This window comes from Neomonachus schauinslandi, chromosome 4, assembly GCF_002201575.2.
Source record: "Neomonachus schauinslandi chromosome 4, ASM220157v2, whole genome shotgun sequence".
In the NCBI taxonomy this organism is placed as follows: Eukaryota; Metazoa; Chordata; class Mammalia; order Carnivora; family Phocidae; genus Neomonachus; species Neomonachus schauinslandi.
This window is the reverse complement of record NC_058406.1, coordinates 32,606,449-32,625,945: the sequence shown is the minus strand read 5'-3', so window position 1 is coordinate 32,625,945 and position 19,497 is coordinate 32,606,449. Positions and strand designations below refer to the sequence as shown.

Genomic DNA, 19,497 nt, shown 5'->3' with positions numbered 1-19,497 from the left:
CCTGGGACATCAGCTTTTTTTCCCTACCTTCAGGCTCGTATGGAAATATTGATTCTTCCTGGGTCTCCAGCTTGTCAGCCTTCAAACTGGAACTACGCCATTGGTTCCCCTTTGTCTCCAGCTTGCTGACTAACCCTGCGGATCTAGGGACGTGCCAGCCTCCATAATCATGTGAGCCAATTCCTTATAATAAATCTCTTTATACATATAAATATAACAAACATATATTGCCCAGGAGGATCCTAACTATTACAAGCACTAACAGAGAGAACTTCTGACAGAAAGATCCAGTTTCTACTGGGTAGAACTGTGTACTCATCTGCAAACTGAGATCAGCCAGTATTTCCACAAAGAGGCCAGATCACATCTGTGCAATGACTTGAAAGTGAGTAGGCTTCTTTCTGCAATCCATGCCAAAAAATGAGGTTCATTATTTTAACCTCACACAGGAGCTACCAACTTCCTATTTGAAATCAATACTCTCACCTAAGAGGCTGTTTGCTACACAAGTAGTCACGTCTTCTAGGATAATGGTCTTATGGGGAAAAAAAGCCTCTACATTGGTGGTTAAAACTGCCACTTTTCTAGCTGGACCTCTCTAAATCCCAGGAGGAAATTCAAAAAGGCCAGGGTAACAGACAGACTCATCCATGGCTGTCTTTCCAAGGCCACGCACAGCTGGGCTGCTGTGTTTGAAACTGTGCCTCCCAGCTCCCTGATTGTGCTCTTGAGGCTTTTCAGGATTATGGCTACCACATTTAAAATCCCTGCACCTGGTTAGCATCAATAGGTAAGGTAGCTTTGAAAACGTGTACATTAGCTCTGGATGTCAGGAAACTATACTGTAAACAAGCATCAAGGAAACAGAAAAGGATGGCATGTTTTACCCTTCCAGCTTCCCCACCCCATATTCCAGAAGAAAGAAGGAAGAGCCTGTGACCCAAAATATGTTTACTTTTAAAAAGCTGGCTTTGGTCTGCACTGAGAGAAGGGAAAAAGCCATTCTGGAAGGGACAAGAGAGAAGTCAGGGACTGGGCACCATAACTTCGTGACTAAAAGGTCAAGTGCAGGATGAGGCAGGGTGAAGTTCCTCTAAATAGCTCCTCGAGTAGAGAACCCCTGTATCTTGATGACACACATTCACCGTCATCACCTAAATCTAATCATCACCAAACCTTCATTTGGTTTTCAGGAATTCTCCCAGAGCAATGGGAATTTTAAGTCCCCAGAAGGATGACAGAGTTTAGAACTGAGCCCTGAGTGAAAGGTGGTTTGAATCAAAATCACAAGGTCTAGAACTGGGGAAAGGCGATGGGATGTTTTGGAATCAGGTGTTGGGCCAACAGGCTGAAATCCAGGGTAGGGTGCTGGACCATCAGGGGAGCAGGTAATGAGGTACAGCCCTAAAAAGAAGGAACCTTGAGCCCCTGTAGGGCTGGGGCAAGGTCAGTGGGCCAGGGCAGGATCATATCCCCAGGTGGGAAAAGCTCCGGTGCCTGAGGAGGGAGTAAGGAAGGGTCCACGTTCATGGCCACGTCTCCATTCGCATGGCCTTTTTCTTCTGGCTTGTGGCCAGTTGGTGGCTCTGATTTCTGGAGTTCTGAGCAGATGATTAGAGGTGCTGTATTTTTCCCTCCATCATGAAGGCAAGGCTCAAAGAAAGGGCGAAGGGGGCCAGAGAAAGTGTGGGTGAAAGTAAAGATGTGGGATCTGCTGGTCACATTGTAGAAGGAAACGATGCCTGCTTCATAGTCCAGGAAAATCCCCACGCACCGTGGGGGCTCCTTGAGGCGCAAGGTGGTCTGTGGGGATGTGAGAGCTTCATACTCCTGCTCGCTACTCTGGCGGACAAGCCAGTGTCCGTTGGCGGGCGTGGCAGTGACCTTCCCCTTCCTGCTCACGGACTCACTACACACTCCCAGGGCCCATTTGGTCTTGTTTCCCACGTCCACCTCCCAGTAGTGACAGCCCACCGTGAAGTACTCAGTGCCCAGGACGCTGACGACAAAGTCAAATCTCTGGGGGCCATCGGGCACAGGCTGCCTTCTGTCTCCAAGCCTCACACATCGCCGGTCCTCAGACAGGATGAGTTTGGGATGTGCTGTGTCCGGGTCCAGGGTCACTGCCACTGCAGAGAGTCACTGACAGGTGAGGCTGGGAAAGGCAAGGTCTTAGGGGATCTTTGGGTAGCTTTGGAGGGAAAGATAATCCCTAGGTCTGTGACCACTGTCATTGGCCTATTTGATCTCATGGTTCCCCCTCCCCTATGTGTTCAGGAGCCAAAGAAAAACTGTCTTCCAGTCTCCTAGATCTGCTGGCAGTGTATTAAGTTGAAAGAGGAAAATGTATTTCATCTGTCTGTGAAGCTGCCTTAATCCTTAGGAAACACTGCCTTTGTCTTCGATGGTCCCAAGGAATCTAATGGATGATAATAAACATAGGCTTTGATGTTAGACCCAGTAGCCAGGTAGGATGTGTGAGTCCCAGCTCTGCCACTTGCTGGTTTTGTGACCTTGGGCTTGTTATTTATCTCCCAACTTCAGTTCCTTCCTCTGTAAAATGGGAGTAGGGGCTCCCATTTGTACAAATGTGTATAAATTTGTACAAATTTGATGAGCTAATATAGGAGATGGTGCCTAGTTCACACAGTGAGTATGTGATGCTTGGTAGTTAAAATCATTGCTTATAATTATCATTTCTAAATGGTAATATAGAGAGAAGGATTCTTCTTTAAAATTGTGGATTACGAGGGTCACAGTGAGTCTCCCCCTTCCCCATGTACAGAAAATAGGCTCTTTTGGAGAGTGAACCCGTGAAATCTATACTCAGTCAGGTGGTGGGAGTGAGCCAGACTGTGAGTGTCAGAAGGGTTTTTGAGCACCTTGGTTGGTGATCTGGTGTTCTCTCAAGTGCCAACTCATCAATTCTATTGTACCTGCCTGAAGGAAGCCATGTGAACAGAAGGAGGATGAGCAGCCAGAAAATTGATAAGCAAAGCAGTGAAAATAACAGGTCTCATTAAAATAACAGCAAAAAACCCTCCCACTACTTAGGAATAAAATGAAAAGAGATGTGCAAATCTTTTAGAATAAAACTACGAAAGCTTTTTGTAGTCTGCACTGTGGGAGCATGGGCCTCACCCATTCTCTTCTCTGAGAATCTCAGTCACCAACCCCCCCAAAAGAAAACTGATTTTTGAAGAAGGACGTGGCAGGTGTGTAGACGGCAATAGGAGCACTGGCTATTGGTCCAATTGTGGAGTAGGAAGGACTTCCCAAACTTGAAAGCATGGAAGAGACTACAAAGGAAAAGACGAATAAACTTGACTACATAAAAACAAAACACTCATGCACCAAAAAAATACCATAAGGAAAGTAAAATGAAAATGAAAAAACTTGGAAAAATAAGTTGTGAAAAATATGAAAAGAACTAGTATACTTTATATAGAAAGAATCCTTACAAATCAAAAAGTAGCCAGGACAGGACAGGAGCAGACAAGTCACAAAGATGATGTACAAATAACCAATAAACTTAAGATAAATCTCAAAAATCATAGAGAACCCATAAGAAGATCAACATGTATATTCATCAGTGTTCTATAAGAGGGGAGACTTTTTAAATCTAAATGTGACCCCAAAAATCACAGATTTTTTTTAAATTTGATAAGCAGATAAACAGATTTGATTTTAAAAAGCTCTAAATGACAGTCTGCATTCCACAGGACCAGAGCTATGGGCTCTGACATGTGGATGACCTGACTGGTGTAACTTACCAAAGTGCAGCCTTGCCCTCCTCCAGCCTAAAAGACATAAAGAGGATGCTTGAATTAAAGATAGAGAAACTGAGAACTCCTGGGGCATGTGGGCCAAGTGTGGGAAAAGTGTACCTCACCTGAGTTCGCCGCAGCTCTTTTCAACTCTATACAAGAAGAAAGAAGGGGGTGAGCTATTGCTGGAAATACAGACCCAATGGGAGATCAGGTGGTACGGGAGTTAAAAGAGCATGGGACACTTACTCAGTTCACTCCGGAGTTTCTCTAAAGAATAAAAACAGTTGGACCAATCAAAACAAGGGCTTCTACATGCCCAGAGCGCTGCAGTCCCATCCCAACCACATTCCCACATCGGATCCTCAGTAGCAATACACTGAGCTTCCCCATGATGGGGCTTGCAATAGCAGTGCCTCCCAGCCATGGGCCAGGGCTCCCTGGCGACACGGCGGAGGGTCAACCAATTCCTGTGTCCACCACCATGTCCCAGCAGACCGAGTCAATGACACGTCTTCTGCATATAGGTCATGACAATGTAAACATTTGTAGGATGTTGTGGGAGTAGAATAAAGTATAAGTTCATTTAAAACAATCACCCAATTTCCATGTGATTTCCTTAGGTATGTTTTCTCAATGTAAAATAAAACAGACATGTCGTCCTGTGTCTGAAGATTTTTTTGGTTATGAAGAGGTTCTCATACGTGAAGTGGTGGAGAAACACTGCTCCACATATTCACTTTAATGAGGATCCATATGCTTTGGATCCCTCCTAAGGGAATGTCACGCCTAGGGAATATAAAGGGTCTCCCAGGCGGCTTCACCTATGGGAGGTGAGGGCTTCCTGGTCAGACCTTTCCAGATAACAGTTCTATGGGAAAGAGGAACAGGGAATATCTGAGAAGAGAGAACTTTGAGAGCCAATACATCTCCAACCCCCATGACCTCAAGTGCCCTTGCCGCCCTCTTCTGCTGCAAGAAGTAAAACCGAGACACTCATCCTAAAGCAAAGACATCAGCAGAAGGAGGTTTGTGCCACGGATGAGGCGAGGAACTTACTGAGGGCTTTATGGAGCCTTCCTAAAAAACAGAAAAAGGCACGAGTGAATAGACGGGACACAGGAAGGCTCATCACTCCATCCCCCCTGGTGGAAAGGGCGATGACCAGCCTGTGGACCCCGAAACCAGTCACATCTCTCAAAGTTTGGACTGGAGAACTTGGTAGTGCTGCTGCCATTTTCCCAGTGACCCGGTTGCCCGGAACTTTGGGTTCTCCTTTCTCGGCCCTCCCTTTCTGTCTGGCTCCTTTTCTGTGGTCCCCGTGAGGGCTTCTGTGTGTTTCTAACTGTGTGCTCATGCGTGTGTGTCTTGCTGCCCTTTAATAACCTACTGTTGGTAATAGCTACGCTGTAAGACTAGCTGAAGGCCTAGCATCAGCTCGTGGACATGGCTCTATTATTCTCGACAGTGACTCCCCTGAAGTCCTGCAGACCGACTGATACATTTGGAGATCCCAGGTTTGGGGACATAAGCTGTAGACTTCCGGGGAGTACTGTACTTGTGGCTTTTCCAGAAAGGCCATCAGCCCACATTTTCTCCTAGCGCTGGCTCTGCCAGAGAATTAAAGTTATACATCTGAGTCCGCAGCCATGCCCTGTGCTAAGGGCTGGGCATGTGTTAGGCATTGCACGCTCGGGCGGTGAAACCGAATATGATATGGCCCTTAAGGAACTTATCATTTTTATGATTCCCGTTATTAATAGCCTCCATTTGGTGTGCCCTGTTCTTATAATGAGGTGGGCACCAAATCCCCTCAACAATGTGAGGTGCCTATAATTAGTATCCTCATTTTCTAGAGTGGCGGGCTGAGGCTCAGAGGGACATGGAGATTTGCCCAGGTCATCCAGCTAACAAGTGGCCAGGGAGGCTGGATTCCAGCCTACGTCTGTCTGCCTCCCAGTCAGAGGACAGCCCCGCTACACCACACTATGCCTTCTGCCCTTGGACAGAATAGCCATAGCGTCCCTGAGGTGTGCGCGCCCACACTTTCACCACCTTGGAGGAGAGGAGATGCGGAAATCAGTGCAGATGGAGCCATTTCTGAGCCAGGGACTTGTCTTCCCAGCAAGACCTTCCAAGGGCAGAGCTCCCATTTTTTGGTACCCTGGGTGTGTCTAACTTTTACTCCCAGTGGCCCAGGGCAAACAATTAATGAAGATGAAAAACGGGAAGGGAAAGGGGTACCAGGCTTTGTAATAAGAACTTTTTAAGTTGTCTATTTTAATCCTGAAAACAATCAGGTGAAGGGACTTACTGTCCCCATTTTACAGATGGGGAAACCAAAGCTCAGAGCAGTAAAGTGCCTTCTCCAAGACCAGTAAGTGGCAGACGGGTGATCTGAGCCAGGTGTCACTGATCCAGTCACTTTCTGTAGAGTCTGTGATCCTCCCATCATAACACACTGCCTCTCTCAGTGCAAAAGTTGTATGGATTTTTGAGATGCGCATACACCCCGTATGACCATAATAATACCGTCTTAAATCGTAAGTAGACCTTCTTTTTAAGTGATTGGTGGAAAGGCTGATGAAAGGAGCTCAGGACAATCCAGACCTATGAATGTTGACCAAGGGCATCCCCTCACCATGGCCGTCCTATAGCCCCTTGATACGCGAAAGTAAATTCCAATAATATTAGTGGAAGATGTGCGTGTGGGTGTGCCTGTGTGTGTTTGTGTGTGTAATGTATGTATGGTAGTCTGTCGGCATTCATGTAGAAGTAGAAAGAATATGTTCTTTGTTATTTGTTCCCTACTCTTTATTCTATACATATAATTACCTTTTTCTTTTGCGTGGTCTGAGAGAAGATTTTCTAGAGGAAGAAAAGTAAATGAGAGTCTGTGCCATTACTTTGAGGGTCCCCAGCTCCTACTGAGTTAACCCGCTCTTAAACCTCCCTATCTCCACCTCCCTGACCCAGACCCTCACCATCTCTCATCTGGATGACAGAAATGGTGCCCCCCACATCCCGTCTTCTTCCCTCTGGTCCCGTCTCAACACCGCAGCCAGAGAGAGCTTCTTGAAGCACAATTCTGGTCAGGATTGCCCTGTTCACTGCTTTACCACTGCTCCGAGAAGAAAAACCAAAACCCTTCACATGATCTACAAGGCCTCCCCTGGCCTGACCCCTGCTAAGTCCACAACCTCATCCCCCGTCACCTTCCCCCTCCCTTCTGCACCGTGTGTCTTTCGCATATTGTTCTTTCTGCTGTGGAAGGTTTTCCGTTCCCTCTTCCTCCAAGCCTGCCTGTCTTCCAGATCAAACATCACTTCTTGTGGGGCTCCGCTCCTGTCCCTCAAGTTTGGTCGGTTGGTTCCTCCTGGTTCTGGTCTTTACGGCCCTTAGAACTTCCTCTCGTGGCGTTTGTGCACATTTATTTGTGTCATTACTTCACTTAGGTATGCTTCCCTGACTGGACTGAAAGCCCCAAGAAGGCACAGACTGTGTCTGCTTTTACTCGCCATTGTGACCCCAGCGTCTAGTATAATCTGGGGCACTTAGTAGACAGTTACTAATTGTTTGTTGAATGAATAAAAGCTCCCCCCCCATGTTAGATCTACACGACTCCCACAGAATAGGATCAAGCAGTGAGTTCACAAACAAAAATCACCGAACATACTGGAAAGCAAGCTCTGACAAGAGTCTGCAAAAACTGGAAAAGACAGGTATAGATGCCCCACCACCCCTGCCAGCAAGGGCAGCAGATAGTGGGATTTTCAGGTATACAATTTAGATTAGTGGGCCCTGGGAGCACAAAACGAACAAAACACAATAACATCCCCACCCAGCTCAGGACACTTACCTACCTCCATCACCTGTTCATAGAGAAGCTTCTCTAGAAGACAGAGAGAGATATGGCAGCTCAGTTTAAGGAAGGGCTTTTCCTAATAGGCAGGTTTGTCCAAAGATGGCCCAAGCTGCCCGAATAGGACTTTGCTCCTTGTCACTGTGGGTGTGCAACTGTTTGAAAGGATTAGAGGGTCTTCAAACCATCAGATAGGGGAAGGAGTATTGGATTCTGTGACTTTCAGGGTCATTTGCAACCCTGTGATCCTGTGAAATTCAACCGTATCCATGGGGTTTCATCTCATGGATAGAATTGCGTTTCTTAATTAACTAGAAGGCTGGCATGATCAGTTATTTTTTAATTTATCAAAAGAGAAGGATTCACAGCTCTGCCCAGGGGTTTTCTGCAGTTTCTCTGACCCTCTCTGCATTGGGAGTCCCCAAGCATGGCTCTACCAGTTCTCTCTCAGCCATTTTGCAGGGTCTCCAACCTATGGATAATTCATGTCCACGTCTACTTCCCCCGGCCATTTCCTAGAGAAGCCTGTCCCACTTCTGGCCAGCTGGGGCTCCCTTACCACTTAGTTACCTTTTGATCTTCTTTGCTTCCAGATGAGGTATATGCCCACCATGATGATAATCCCCAGGACAGGCAGGATCACAGCAAGAGCCACTGCTGAGGAGGAGATCCTCCCTGGAGACGGGGCTAAAACAGAAACCACCAATGGCCACCCTCAAAGAGACATTCGATAGCTTCTCCCATGCCAAGGACCCTGTTTTAGATGGCAGATGGCTCAAGCACATCCCAATCGTCTCTATCGGGTCTAGGGAGAGACCTCCAGACAAGACTGGTGAGGGTCTTTGCTTCTCTCAGTAACTCCAACCCTGGATGACCCAGGGATGACTTTAAAGTGAGATGTTCATTTCTTAGGAGTGGTTTTGATGGTCCTGCCTGAAGACAACGGGTTAAACTCCACTTTTGAACCACAACCTTGTCCTGCCCTATATGGAGCCATTATCTGGGGACTTTGGAGGATAGGAGGGCCTTCCTCAGGGATCATCTCTTGTCTTCTCATGAGCACCCACCTGTCTCCCCATCAAGTCCTCACCTTGCTGTGAAACAAGTCAGTGAGTGACATCTTGGCCCTGAGCCCTACCAGCAGCCACAGAACAATTTCTGTGGTGCTACAGCAGCAGACCTAAAGCCTGAGCAAGAAGAAAGGAGAAAGGAAAGAAGAAGAAAAAAACAAGAGCAGAAGAAGCTCTGTGACCAGTGGGAAGAGTCTCAGCTGGATGCGAGACTTCACTCAACAGTGTGTGACCCTGGGCAAGAGACTGAGCCTCCCCAAGCCTGGTTGACCGTCTATAAAATAGAGATGATATAATCCCTGTCCCGTTGGGTTGTTGGGAGATTTAAAGAGGTCGAGCAAGTAAAGCACTTAGCACTTAGTGAGAGAGCAGTGGCTGTAGTAAGGGAAGGGAGGGGGACAGAGAGAGAAAAAAGAAGGGATTCACAGAAGTCATGACCCCGTCTCATCTGGGACCCCAGGCCACAGTCTGTCTTTCTTGGCTCCAAAACCACTCTGCTCTGCCCCATGGCTCCGTGTTTCAAGGGTCTTTAAAAGATTCATACCCCTTGAACCTCTTAATTCTAATTCCAGAAAGGCATTCTAAGAAAATAATCAGTATCACTTCCCAAAATATGTGCAAAGATGTTCACTGCACCATTTGTCATAATAGGAGGAAAAATGGGAAACCGTCCAGATGTCCAGAAATAGGGCTTTGATTAATTTTATTATGCTATAACCACACAACGAAGTACTGTGTAGCCCTTAAAAATCATGTTGCAGAAAACTACTTAAGGGCATGGGCAGAAAATGCCCATGACGTTGTAACTGAAGGGAAAAAGACCCAGCAGAATACATATATGCAAACACATGCACACTCAGAGATACAGACATACTAGAATGTCTTGAAAGAAATGCCCCAAAAGGTTAGCAGCAGTTCTAATTTATGACATAATAGGCCATTTTTGGTTTCTTTAAAATGTTCATCCTTTTTTCAAGTTTTCTACCACAAACATTTTTACTTTTAGAATTTAAAAAATATAAAAATTCTTTATAAAGTTTCCATTAAGGTACAAGTTTTTGCCAGGGGCTTCAAGCCCGTTTACTGCCCTGGCTTTTACCTGCTATGAGCATGGCTGTGGTCTTCTCTTGGCCAAGGGCCAAATTGTGGACGGTGCAGGACACATTCCCCAGCGTGCTGTCCCTGACTCTGCTGGACACCGCTATCCGGAAGAGCCCAGCTTCCAGGACATGGGCATCCGACAGGGGTCGAAGCACCCTGCCTTGAGGGTCTCTCCACTCGGCCAAAGGCTGTGGAAACCATCCCACCGACCTGCACACCAGCTGGATCCATCCAGCGTCGTAGCCCTTCACGTGGATGTAAGGGTCGGAGCCTAGAACTGGAGCGGGACAGGGAGCAGAGACGCCTGGCAGTGGGGGCATGGTCCCCGCCAGAGCCCTGTCCCCTTCCCGCAGCCTCCCCAGGGTGGCGGGTCTGTTCATGGCACTTGCGTGCCCTGCCCTCTCCCCACCCCCATGCTCCTCCCAACCTGGTGAGAGAGTCTCTGGCTTCATCCTCACACCTTCACAAATCCGCCTCTAGGGTAACTGCATCCCACGATTCAGGTCTTGGGGGCACCTCGGTCCCCCCTTTGAAAATGACTAACCTGCCACCTGCAGGGTCACGGTGCCGTTTCGAGTCAGGTTTCCAATCTGGACCTCGCATTGGTACAGCCCTCGGTCCTCCAGCCGGACGTGGCGGATCTCCAGGGACACGCTCCCCTCTCGGGGGTCCCTCAGCAGCGCCGTCCGCCCCTTGTATTCTGGCATCACACCTTCCTCCCGGTCTCTGCCATCCCGGAACACGTGCACGACCTGGGAGCGGTCCGGGCTCGGGGACCGCAGCCACGTCACCACGGTGGGCACGGTGACCGGCCACAGGGCGAGCGGGCAGAACAGCTGGGCTGTGCCCCCTAGCGGGGCCAGGTGGTAGTCATCGGTGTCCCCTGTGCGGTGAGGACAGAAAAGGGACAAGGGCGTCTGGGAGGGACAGGAGAACAGGAGCTGGGCGGGGGATGAAAGGGATGTCTTGGCGAAGGGCAGGGCCTGGGGAAGGCATTGGAAGGACTGGGGGTGGGGGTGGAGAACAGAATGCGGGAACCAATAAGGCCCCCTTGTTCTTGGGACTCCTCCAGCAGACTTCCCAGGCAGGGAAAGAGGTTCACCAACTCCTACCTGACAAGGGCACTGGCAGCCGGAGGAACACGAGTGCCACGAGGCAGCCAGAGAGCCAGGAGCCAGAGGAACTTGCCATCTCTGTCCGAACTATGCAAGGACAGAGGCAAGGAGACACCAAAAAGGGCTGGTGAGCTTGATGTGGGCGTGGGGACAATGTAAGGAGGTGGGGTGCAGATGCAGGCTGCTCAGCAAGCGCTCTGCAATCACACAGCCCAGGGTTGGAATCCCAGCTCTGCTACTTACCTCCGTGTCAACTTATAACAACTTCTCTGGGTAACCTTGTGACTGAGACTCTGTTTCTCTGTCTTTAAAATGAGTATAATGACTGTGCCTCCTGGCAGGATTATTGTGAGGATTGAAGGAGGGAAGTTCTCAACGTGGAGGCTGGTGTCAGGGGTGTCTATAAATGCCATGAGTGAGGACCATGGTGACACGGAGGGTGAGGCACTGAGTGTGATTTGGAAGGCTTAGGGAGGAGTCTGGAAGAATGAGAACTTGCACCCAGTACTAAACAAGTGCACACCAGAATACTGGCTTCTTTTAGCATTTAGTGTCCCAAGCCAGACTTGGAAAGGGCCTGTTGCTAGCCCATCTTCCACCCACAGTGGATTCAAGTCTTGGCTCCACTCATGTATTAGCTCCGTGGCCCTGGGAACATTGCTTAATATCTGTGGGCCTCCAGTGCTTCATCTATAAAGGTGCAACCTTTTTCCCAGGTTCAAGGAGACAATGCATGGAAAGCTCTTGCCACAAATGCCTTACAGAACAAGCGCTCCATAAATGTGCTTGTCCATAAATGTCTTACTAAATCACTGGGTGCATGAACCACAAGCACACCCCAGAGGATTCCCTCCTAGAAAATTCTCTCCCCACCTACTTGCTACTGCCAGAAATCCCTTTAGTAGGAAACAATCTTTCGGGACACCTGGATGGCTCAGTAGGTTAAGCATCCGCCTTCGGCTCAGGTCATGATCCCAGGGTCCTGGGATCGAGTCCCGCATTGGGCTCCCTGCTCGGAGGGAAGCCTGCTTCTCCTTCTGCCTGCCGCTCCCCCTGCTTGTGTTCCCTCTCTCGCTGTGTCTCTCTTTGTCAAATAAATAAAATCTTAAAAAAAAAAAAAAGGAAACAAATCTTCCATGCCACAACTGGGGATGAAGTTTAAATGTAAAAACATTGGAGGAAGTGGGGCAGCTGGGTGGCACAGTCGGTTAAGCATCAGACTCTCGGTTTCAGCTCAGGTCATGATCTCAGGGTTGTGAGATCGAGCCCCTCCCTGGGCCCCTCACTGGGCATGGAGCCTGCTTGAGATTCTCTGTCTCCCTCTTCCTCTCCCTCTGTCTGTCCCCCCAGCCCCAGTCATGCTCTCGCTCTCTAAAAAAAGAAATAAACAAAAAACTCCCAGAAGAGATAATGTCTCTTGAATTCTCCCCAAGATTTCAAATCCTTTTCAAAGAGGAGGGTTTTTGTAGAGGTCATCGGGCTAGGCCCCCGAAGGTCTTGGAATAGGCAAAACGGGACTTGGAGGGGTGGGGCCGTCAAAGGGAGGTTGGGAAACTGAAAATGGACTTAAGCTTTGAACAAATTTCCAATTCTGTTTCTTTCATGGCAAACAGCACACTGCTTTAGGGTTGTTTTTGTTTTGCTTTTGTTTTTCAACCATGATGCATGTAACCTCCATCTCTAATCCCCTAGGGTTGCAATTGGCAACATGGCACCAGGACACAGTGTGATTAGGGTTACAGTTAGGACTTTTTCCCCTCTATCCCACCCATTTTCCCACAGGTTACCAGCTACTCGAAAATTGAACAAGAGAAGTTAGGTAAAGGAGAAAATCTCTCTGCCTTATCAATTATCATCCAAGGTGGGGCATCTGGGTGGCTGAGTCGGTTAAGCGTCTGCCTTCGGCTCAGGTCATGATCCCAGGGTTCTGGGATCGAGCCCCGCATCGGGTTCCCTCCTCGGTGAGGAGCCTGCTTCTCCCTCTCCTCCCCGACTCGTGCTCTCTGTCTCAATCTCTGTCTCTCTCTCAAATAAGTAATTGAAATCTTAAAAAAAAAATTATCATCCAAGGTGGAAATAAACAGGGCCTGGGATCCCTGGGAGTTACCCCAATCCCTAAAACCCTCAAATAGAAGGTGCTTTTGTAATACCCCTTGGATAGACATGCCCAGAGTGACACAGAGCTCCACGCTGAACCAGGGCTGCTTGAAGTCAAGTAAGAGGAGACCCCCCCAGAGCCCCATCTTCCGAGATTCAGATAGATTATTAAGTGAGTAAGAGGATGGGCTCTAGAGTCAGCTTGGGTTCCAGCCCTGGCTCTGCCATTACCTGGCTGTGTGACCTTAGACAGGTTAGTTAGTTAGTTTTTCCAAGACTCCTCTCAATTTACACATGAAAGGAAGCTAATAATAGTACCTACCTCATAGCTAAGGCTATAGTAAGGATTCACAGAAAATACATGTGAAATCATTTGCACCAGATTCTAAAAATAAAAAAGCAAATGAAGTCCTTCCAGCATACTGTTCACTCTGTAAGAGGGCAGCTGAGGTGGCTTGAGGAGGGGAGTCTCCCTGAAGCACATTACCAAGTTACTGATGAACAGAAAGCAGCTGTGGGAGCAGACTAACCCCGGGGAGGATGACATCAGAAGTAGGACATTCACACTCTAGTCAAAAAGAGAAATACAAATTAAGACCACAGTTAGATATGTTTTGTCTTCCTTTAAATTATCTAATATTTTTTTTTAAATCCCCAGAATTATCACACATGTGGGCAAACCAACTCTCTTGTTCATTGCAAAACAACTGTCACAAGGATAATTTAGCCATAAGTATCAAACGATGTGTAAATATGCAAAATTTTAACCCAGTAATTTCACTTCCAGAAAAGAATCCTATAGGAATCAGTAAGGATGTGCATAAGGATTTACTGGTGAGGATGCTCATCACAAAGTTATTTTCGAAAAGGAAAAACTGAAAGAAACCCAAAAGTCCTTTAAAATGAATAGTGACCTATTTATGATACATTCTTGCTATGAAATACTATGCAGCATCTCATAATCATGCCATAGAACAATCTTTAATAGCACCGGGAAATTTTTACTATAATCCAAACCAATAACTTTAAATGCAATACGCATAGTATGATACCATTTAGGGAAAAGGTGCTTAGGAAAAAAAGGCAAGAATGTAGATACTAAAAAATGACTACTTCTGGGGGGTGGCAGTGAGGATTAAAGGTGACCTTATTTCCTCTATATTTTCCAAATTTTCTACCTTGAATACCTATAACTTTGATGATCAGAAAACAAACACAGTGAATATTAAAAGACAGAGGAGGAAGATGACCAGGAAGCAAGGAGAAGGAGGAGAAACAGTAAACTTTGAGCAAAGGCACAGACAACCCAGGAAGGCAAAGAAGCCCAGCTGGAAGTGCCCCCCCCCCATCCCCCGGGGTCCACAGCCAGAAGCTGCAGCCATAGCTGCTCAGCTGGCCCTATTCTCAGAGCTTGGAATGGAAAATTAACAAGTTCTCAGTTAACATATATCGATATTATAATAATCAACATTATATTAATGTAGGATTGAATTAACACTAAATCATAAATATGTTTTTGAATTGCTAATATTGTTCTATATTAACAGTAGCTCCCATTTCCTATACCTATAGGTACTCTACATATATTGTCTTTGGTATTGACAATAACCCTGAAAAGTAGAAATTACTTTCCTCATTTTACACTTGGAATAAGAAAGGCAATCATGCACACACCAGGGTATTATGCAAGCAAACTGACAGGATCCTTCCTGGAAGTAAGTAGAATGTAAAACATGGATAAATAGATGAAAGAATGAATGAAGGCATACACCTGTAGCATGAGATACAAAATGGGCAAGAGACTTCCTCACTTTTCAGAGTGATTATCATGGAATTCCTTTATGAAGAAAGTCCTCGTAATAAATATAAAATATGATTTCACTTCCTAAAGTTCAATATACATACACAATTTAAGGACCATTGATATCTTAACAACATGGAGTGTTTTGGCCAATGAATATGGTTTATCTCCCCACTTATTCACGTCTTCTTTCATTTCTCTCAGCAGTATTTTATAGTTCTCAGTGTATAAATCTTACATATCTTTTGTCAACTTCATTCCTAAATATTTAATATTTGATGCTATTGTAAATGGTATTGTTATTAATTTTAATTTCTGATTTTTCATTACTAGCATATAAAAACATGGTTGATTTTTGTGTATTGGTTTTATATCCATGATCTTGCTAAATTCACTTGTTAGTTCTAGGAGTTTTTCTGTAGCTTCCATAGGATTTTCTACATAGGTGATCATATCATCTGTGAATAAAGAAAGTCTTACTTCTTCCTCCATAATCTGGAGGTCTTTTATTTCCTTATCTTGCCTTATTGCATGGTTCCTTGCCTTATTCCTGATACTAGCAGAAAACATTCCTTCTTAACCATTGGGTGTAATATAAGCTTCTCATAGATGCCCTGTATCAAGTCAAGCAAATTCCCTTCCATTCCTAGTTTACTGAGAATTTTTATCAGGAATGGATGTTAAATTTTGTCAGATGACATTTTTGTATCTATTGTGATGATCAGATAACTTTTAATTTTTAGTTTGTTTCATATAGTAAATACATTGGTTGATTTTTAAAATATTAACCAACTTATATTCTGGGGATAAACCCCAGTCAATCATGATGTAGTATCCTTTTTCTATATCTTTGGATAAAATTTTTTAAAATGCTAAGAATTTTCGCCTCTATGTCCATGAAAGATAAGGTCAGTATCTCTCTTGTAATACCTTTTTCTGATTTTGGTAATTAAGAGTAATGCTGTTGACATAGAATAAGATGAGAAGTATTCTCTCCTCTTCAATTTTCTAAGAGTTTATGCAGTACTGATATTATTTCTTCCTCAAATGTTTGATGGAAATCACCCCTGAAGCCATCTGAGCCTGGAGTTTTATTTATGAGCAGGTTTGTAACTACACATTCAATGTCTTTAAAATAAACATAGGGTAACTCAGATTATCCACTCCCTCTTGAGAGAGTTTGGTAGTTTGGGTCTTTCAAGAATTTGCTTCATCTGGGGCACCTGGGTGGCTCAGTCATTAAGCGTCTGCCTTCGGCTCAGGTCATGATCCCAGAGTCCTGGGATCGAGCCCCGCATCGGGCTCCCTGCTCCGCGGGAAGCCTGCTTCTCCCTCTCCCACTCCCCCTGCTTGTGTTCCCTCTCTTGCTCTCTCTCTGTCAGATAAATAAATAAAATCTTAAAAAAAATTTGCTTCATTAATTAATTAATGTAGTGATGTCACCTCTCATTCCTGACATTGGTCATTTGTGTCTCTTTTTTCTTGATTAGTCTGGCTAGAGCTTTATCATTTTTATTGATCTTCTCAAAGAACCAGCTCTTGATTTCATTGATTTTCTCTAATGTTTTTCTGGTTTCTACTACATCAGTTTCTGCTCAGATTGTTATTACTTCCTTTGTTCTGCTTCCTTTGGGTTTATCTTTTTCTTGTTGCTAAGGTCATTGATTTGAGATCTTTTCTAATATAGTCATGTAGTACTATAAATTTCTCCTTAGCTTGCTTTAGTGACATCCCACAAATTTTGATATATGGTGGTTTTTATTTTCATTATGTTCAAAATACTTTCTAATTTCCCTTTTGATTTCTTCTTTGACCTATGGGTTATTCAGAAGTGTGTTATCTAGTTTCTAAATATTTGGGAACTTTCAAGATGCCTTTCTATTATTAATTTCTTGTTCTTAGGGATTATTTATTTGAGAGAGAGAGAGCACACACATGCCAAGAAAGGTGAGCAGGGGCAGGGGTGGGGAGAGAATCTTCAAGCAGACTTCCCGCTGAGCACGGAGCCAGACCCGGGGCTCAATCCCACAACCCATGAGATCATGACCTGAGTTGAAACCAAGAGTTGGGCGCTTAACCAGCTGAGCCATCCAGGTGCCCCTCTGTTATTAATTTCGAATTTAATTCCATCATGGGCAAAAAACATACATTGTATGATTTGAATCCTTTTAAACTTACTGATTTGTTTAATGTGCGAGCATATGGTCTTTTTGGTAAATGTTTCACATGTCTTTTTAAAAAATGTGTATTCTGTTGTTGGGTAGAGTGTGACTAGTGTGATGTAAGATCTTAGCTTTTTTATTAAAGATGTGAATTTCATTCATAATCTCATCTGAAAAGAGCATTTCAGCCATTTAAAAAAAGTTTGGCGGGGGGAGCCTGGGTGGCTCATGCTGTTAAGCATCTGGCTTCAGCTCAGGTCATGATTCCGGGGTCCTGGGATCGAACCCCACACAGGGCTCCCTGCTCAGTGGGGAGTCTGCTTCTCTCTCTGCCTCTGCCTGCCACTCCCCCTGCTTGTGCTCTCTCTCTCTCAAATAAATAAATAAATAAATAAATATATATTTTTTAAGATTTTATTTATTTATTTGACAGAGAGAGAGAGAGATCAAAGTAGGCAGACAGGCAAGCAGAGGGAGAGGGAGAAGCAGGCTCCCTGCTGAGCACAGAGCCCAATGTGGGGCTCGATCCCAGGACCCTGGGATCATGACCTGAGCTGAAGGCAGATGCTTAACCATCTGAGCCACCCAGGCGTCCCAATAAATAAAATATTTTTTAAGAAAGTTTTTATTAAACAAAATGCATTGCTTTCTCTATCCTACTTATTGTAGAAAATCTGGAAATTACCCCCAAAAATGGCTAAAAATGTTTAAATCATTTGTAATCCCTCCACCCGGAGACATGTTTCTTCAAATATTTTTTTGGTGCATGTGTATAACTTTTTTAAAAAATTGGACCACACTGTATGTACTGTTGACATCTGACATTTTCCCTAAGCACTACATTATGTACATTTTCCCATATCATCAAATATTCTTTTAATGACTTAAGTGTTCCATCATGGATATCAGAGAGTTTTTAAAATAATTCTATACTGTAGGATATTTAGGTTTTCTGACACATTGATATTATAAGCATTGCTACAATTGGTAATGCATTGAGGGCCAGAGTTAGAAGTCTTAGCCCTAATCTTGGTTTAGTCCCTAACTAACTATTGACTCTGTAACTTTAAGCAAGCCCCTTAAACTCTTAGGCTTTCAGTTTCCCATCTTTAAAATAGAGAGACTTTTGGGCGCCTGGGTGGCTCAGTTGGTTAAGCGACTGCCTTCGGCTCAGGTCATGATCCTGGAGTCCCGGGATCGAGTCCCGCGTCGGGCTCCCTGCTCAGCAGGGAGTCTGCTTCTCCCTCTGACCCTCCTCCCTCTCATGCTCTCTGTCTCTCATTCTCTCTCTCAAATAAATAAATAAAATCTTTAAAAAAAATAAAATAAAATAGAGAGACTTTTAATGTACGCTGCCAAATTGCCTTCTAGAAAGGTCAGATCAATTTATCAAAGTTAGGAAATTGCTTATTTCTCACAACCTTGCTGTCACAGGGTTTTATGTTTTTAAAAAATCTTTGTCATTTTAATGATAACAAAATGGCATCTCTTTTAAAAGAATTAATGGTGTTTTATTTTAATTTATATTTTTTTGATTACTTATTTGTTATTTGGACTTTGTCAATTACTTGTCTAAATACTTTGTCCATTTTTTTAATGTGGGCATTTGTCTCTTTAATGGTTTGCAAAATTTTGCATACAGGAACAATTTTTTTCTACTACACATGTTGGAAACATTTTGTCCCCAGGCACTCATTTACTTTTAGGTTTTAAAGAGTTTAATTTCAAAACTTTTAACACACAATGGAAGTTCCCTTGACAACATCAAGCAGGCTAAGAAGACCCTCAAAATCTACAAGTGATCCGTCTAAATGCACACAGCACAGGACCTGGCTAATAATAAGGGCTAAATAGATGATACCTGTAATAATTAATAATGATAACAATAATACTTCAATGAGAGTCTTTCGTCAAAACCTATCCAGCCCCCTTGTCACTCATCCTTTTGGGCTCATTGCCCCTTCCCCCATATCGTCCTCTAAAATGTGAGTGACGAGAAAGGGGATAGTTTCTCCAACGAACTTGAGGATCTTGAGAAAGCTGAAGGACTAAAAAGAATGAAGAGAAGAGAGGGGGAGAAGGACTCACCACCTTTGGAATCGAGGGCCCTTTGTCCCTCACCAGCAGAGCTGGACTCTTCAAGCTGGGAACGTTCCCTCCGTCCATTCAGGGAGATGAGGCATCAGGCAGGAAAATCAGGAAGGCTACGGAGGTGAGTCTGGCAAGAGTTTACCTTTTTATTGGAAGCCCGAAGAAGCCCGAAGCCGGGGGCTCCCCCTGTCCCACACACTTCCCTCTAACTGTCTCCTACACACCAACAAGCCACACCCTGCCTGTCTGCTCCTGATAAAGGAACAGAGCAAAGAGGAGTCTCCCTAAAAGCAAGGGAACCCCCCAGTGCTACCCGGTGTAAGGGACCTTTGCCTCTCAGCCCCCTTTCCCTCCCAAGCTAGCTGCGTAGTGGTTCCCTTCAATATGTTTCGATCCTATCACACTCTTTCTGACAAGCTTGCTCCCCTTTA

At 45.0% G+C, this 19,497-nt stretch overlaps 1 protein-coding gene across 1 annotated transcript; it reads right to left on the bottom strand.

The window, feature by feature from the left end:
• Positions 1–1,308: 1,308 nt before the first annotated feature.
• LOC110574956 (erythroblast membrane associated protein (Scianna blood group)) lies at positions 1,309–11,052 on the bottom strand. The gene is made up of 10 exons (XM_044913990.1): positions 10,905–11,052; positions 10,345–10,684; positions 8,200–8,316; positions 7,627–7,659; positions 6,603–6,635; positions 4,827–4,847; positions 4,017–4,037; positions 3,893–3,919; positions 3,774–3,800; positions 1,309–2,129 (listed from the first exon to the last, which is right to left on the bottom strand). Exons 1-10 carry the CDS (start codon positions 10,989–10,991, stop codon positions 1,405–1,407), a joined length of 1,431 nt encoding a protein of 476 aa, XP_044769925.1. The 5' UTR covers positions 10,992–11,052; the 3' UTR covers positions 1,309–1,404.
• Positions 11,053–19,497: the final 8,445 nt, after the last annotated feature.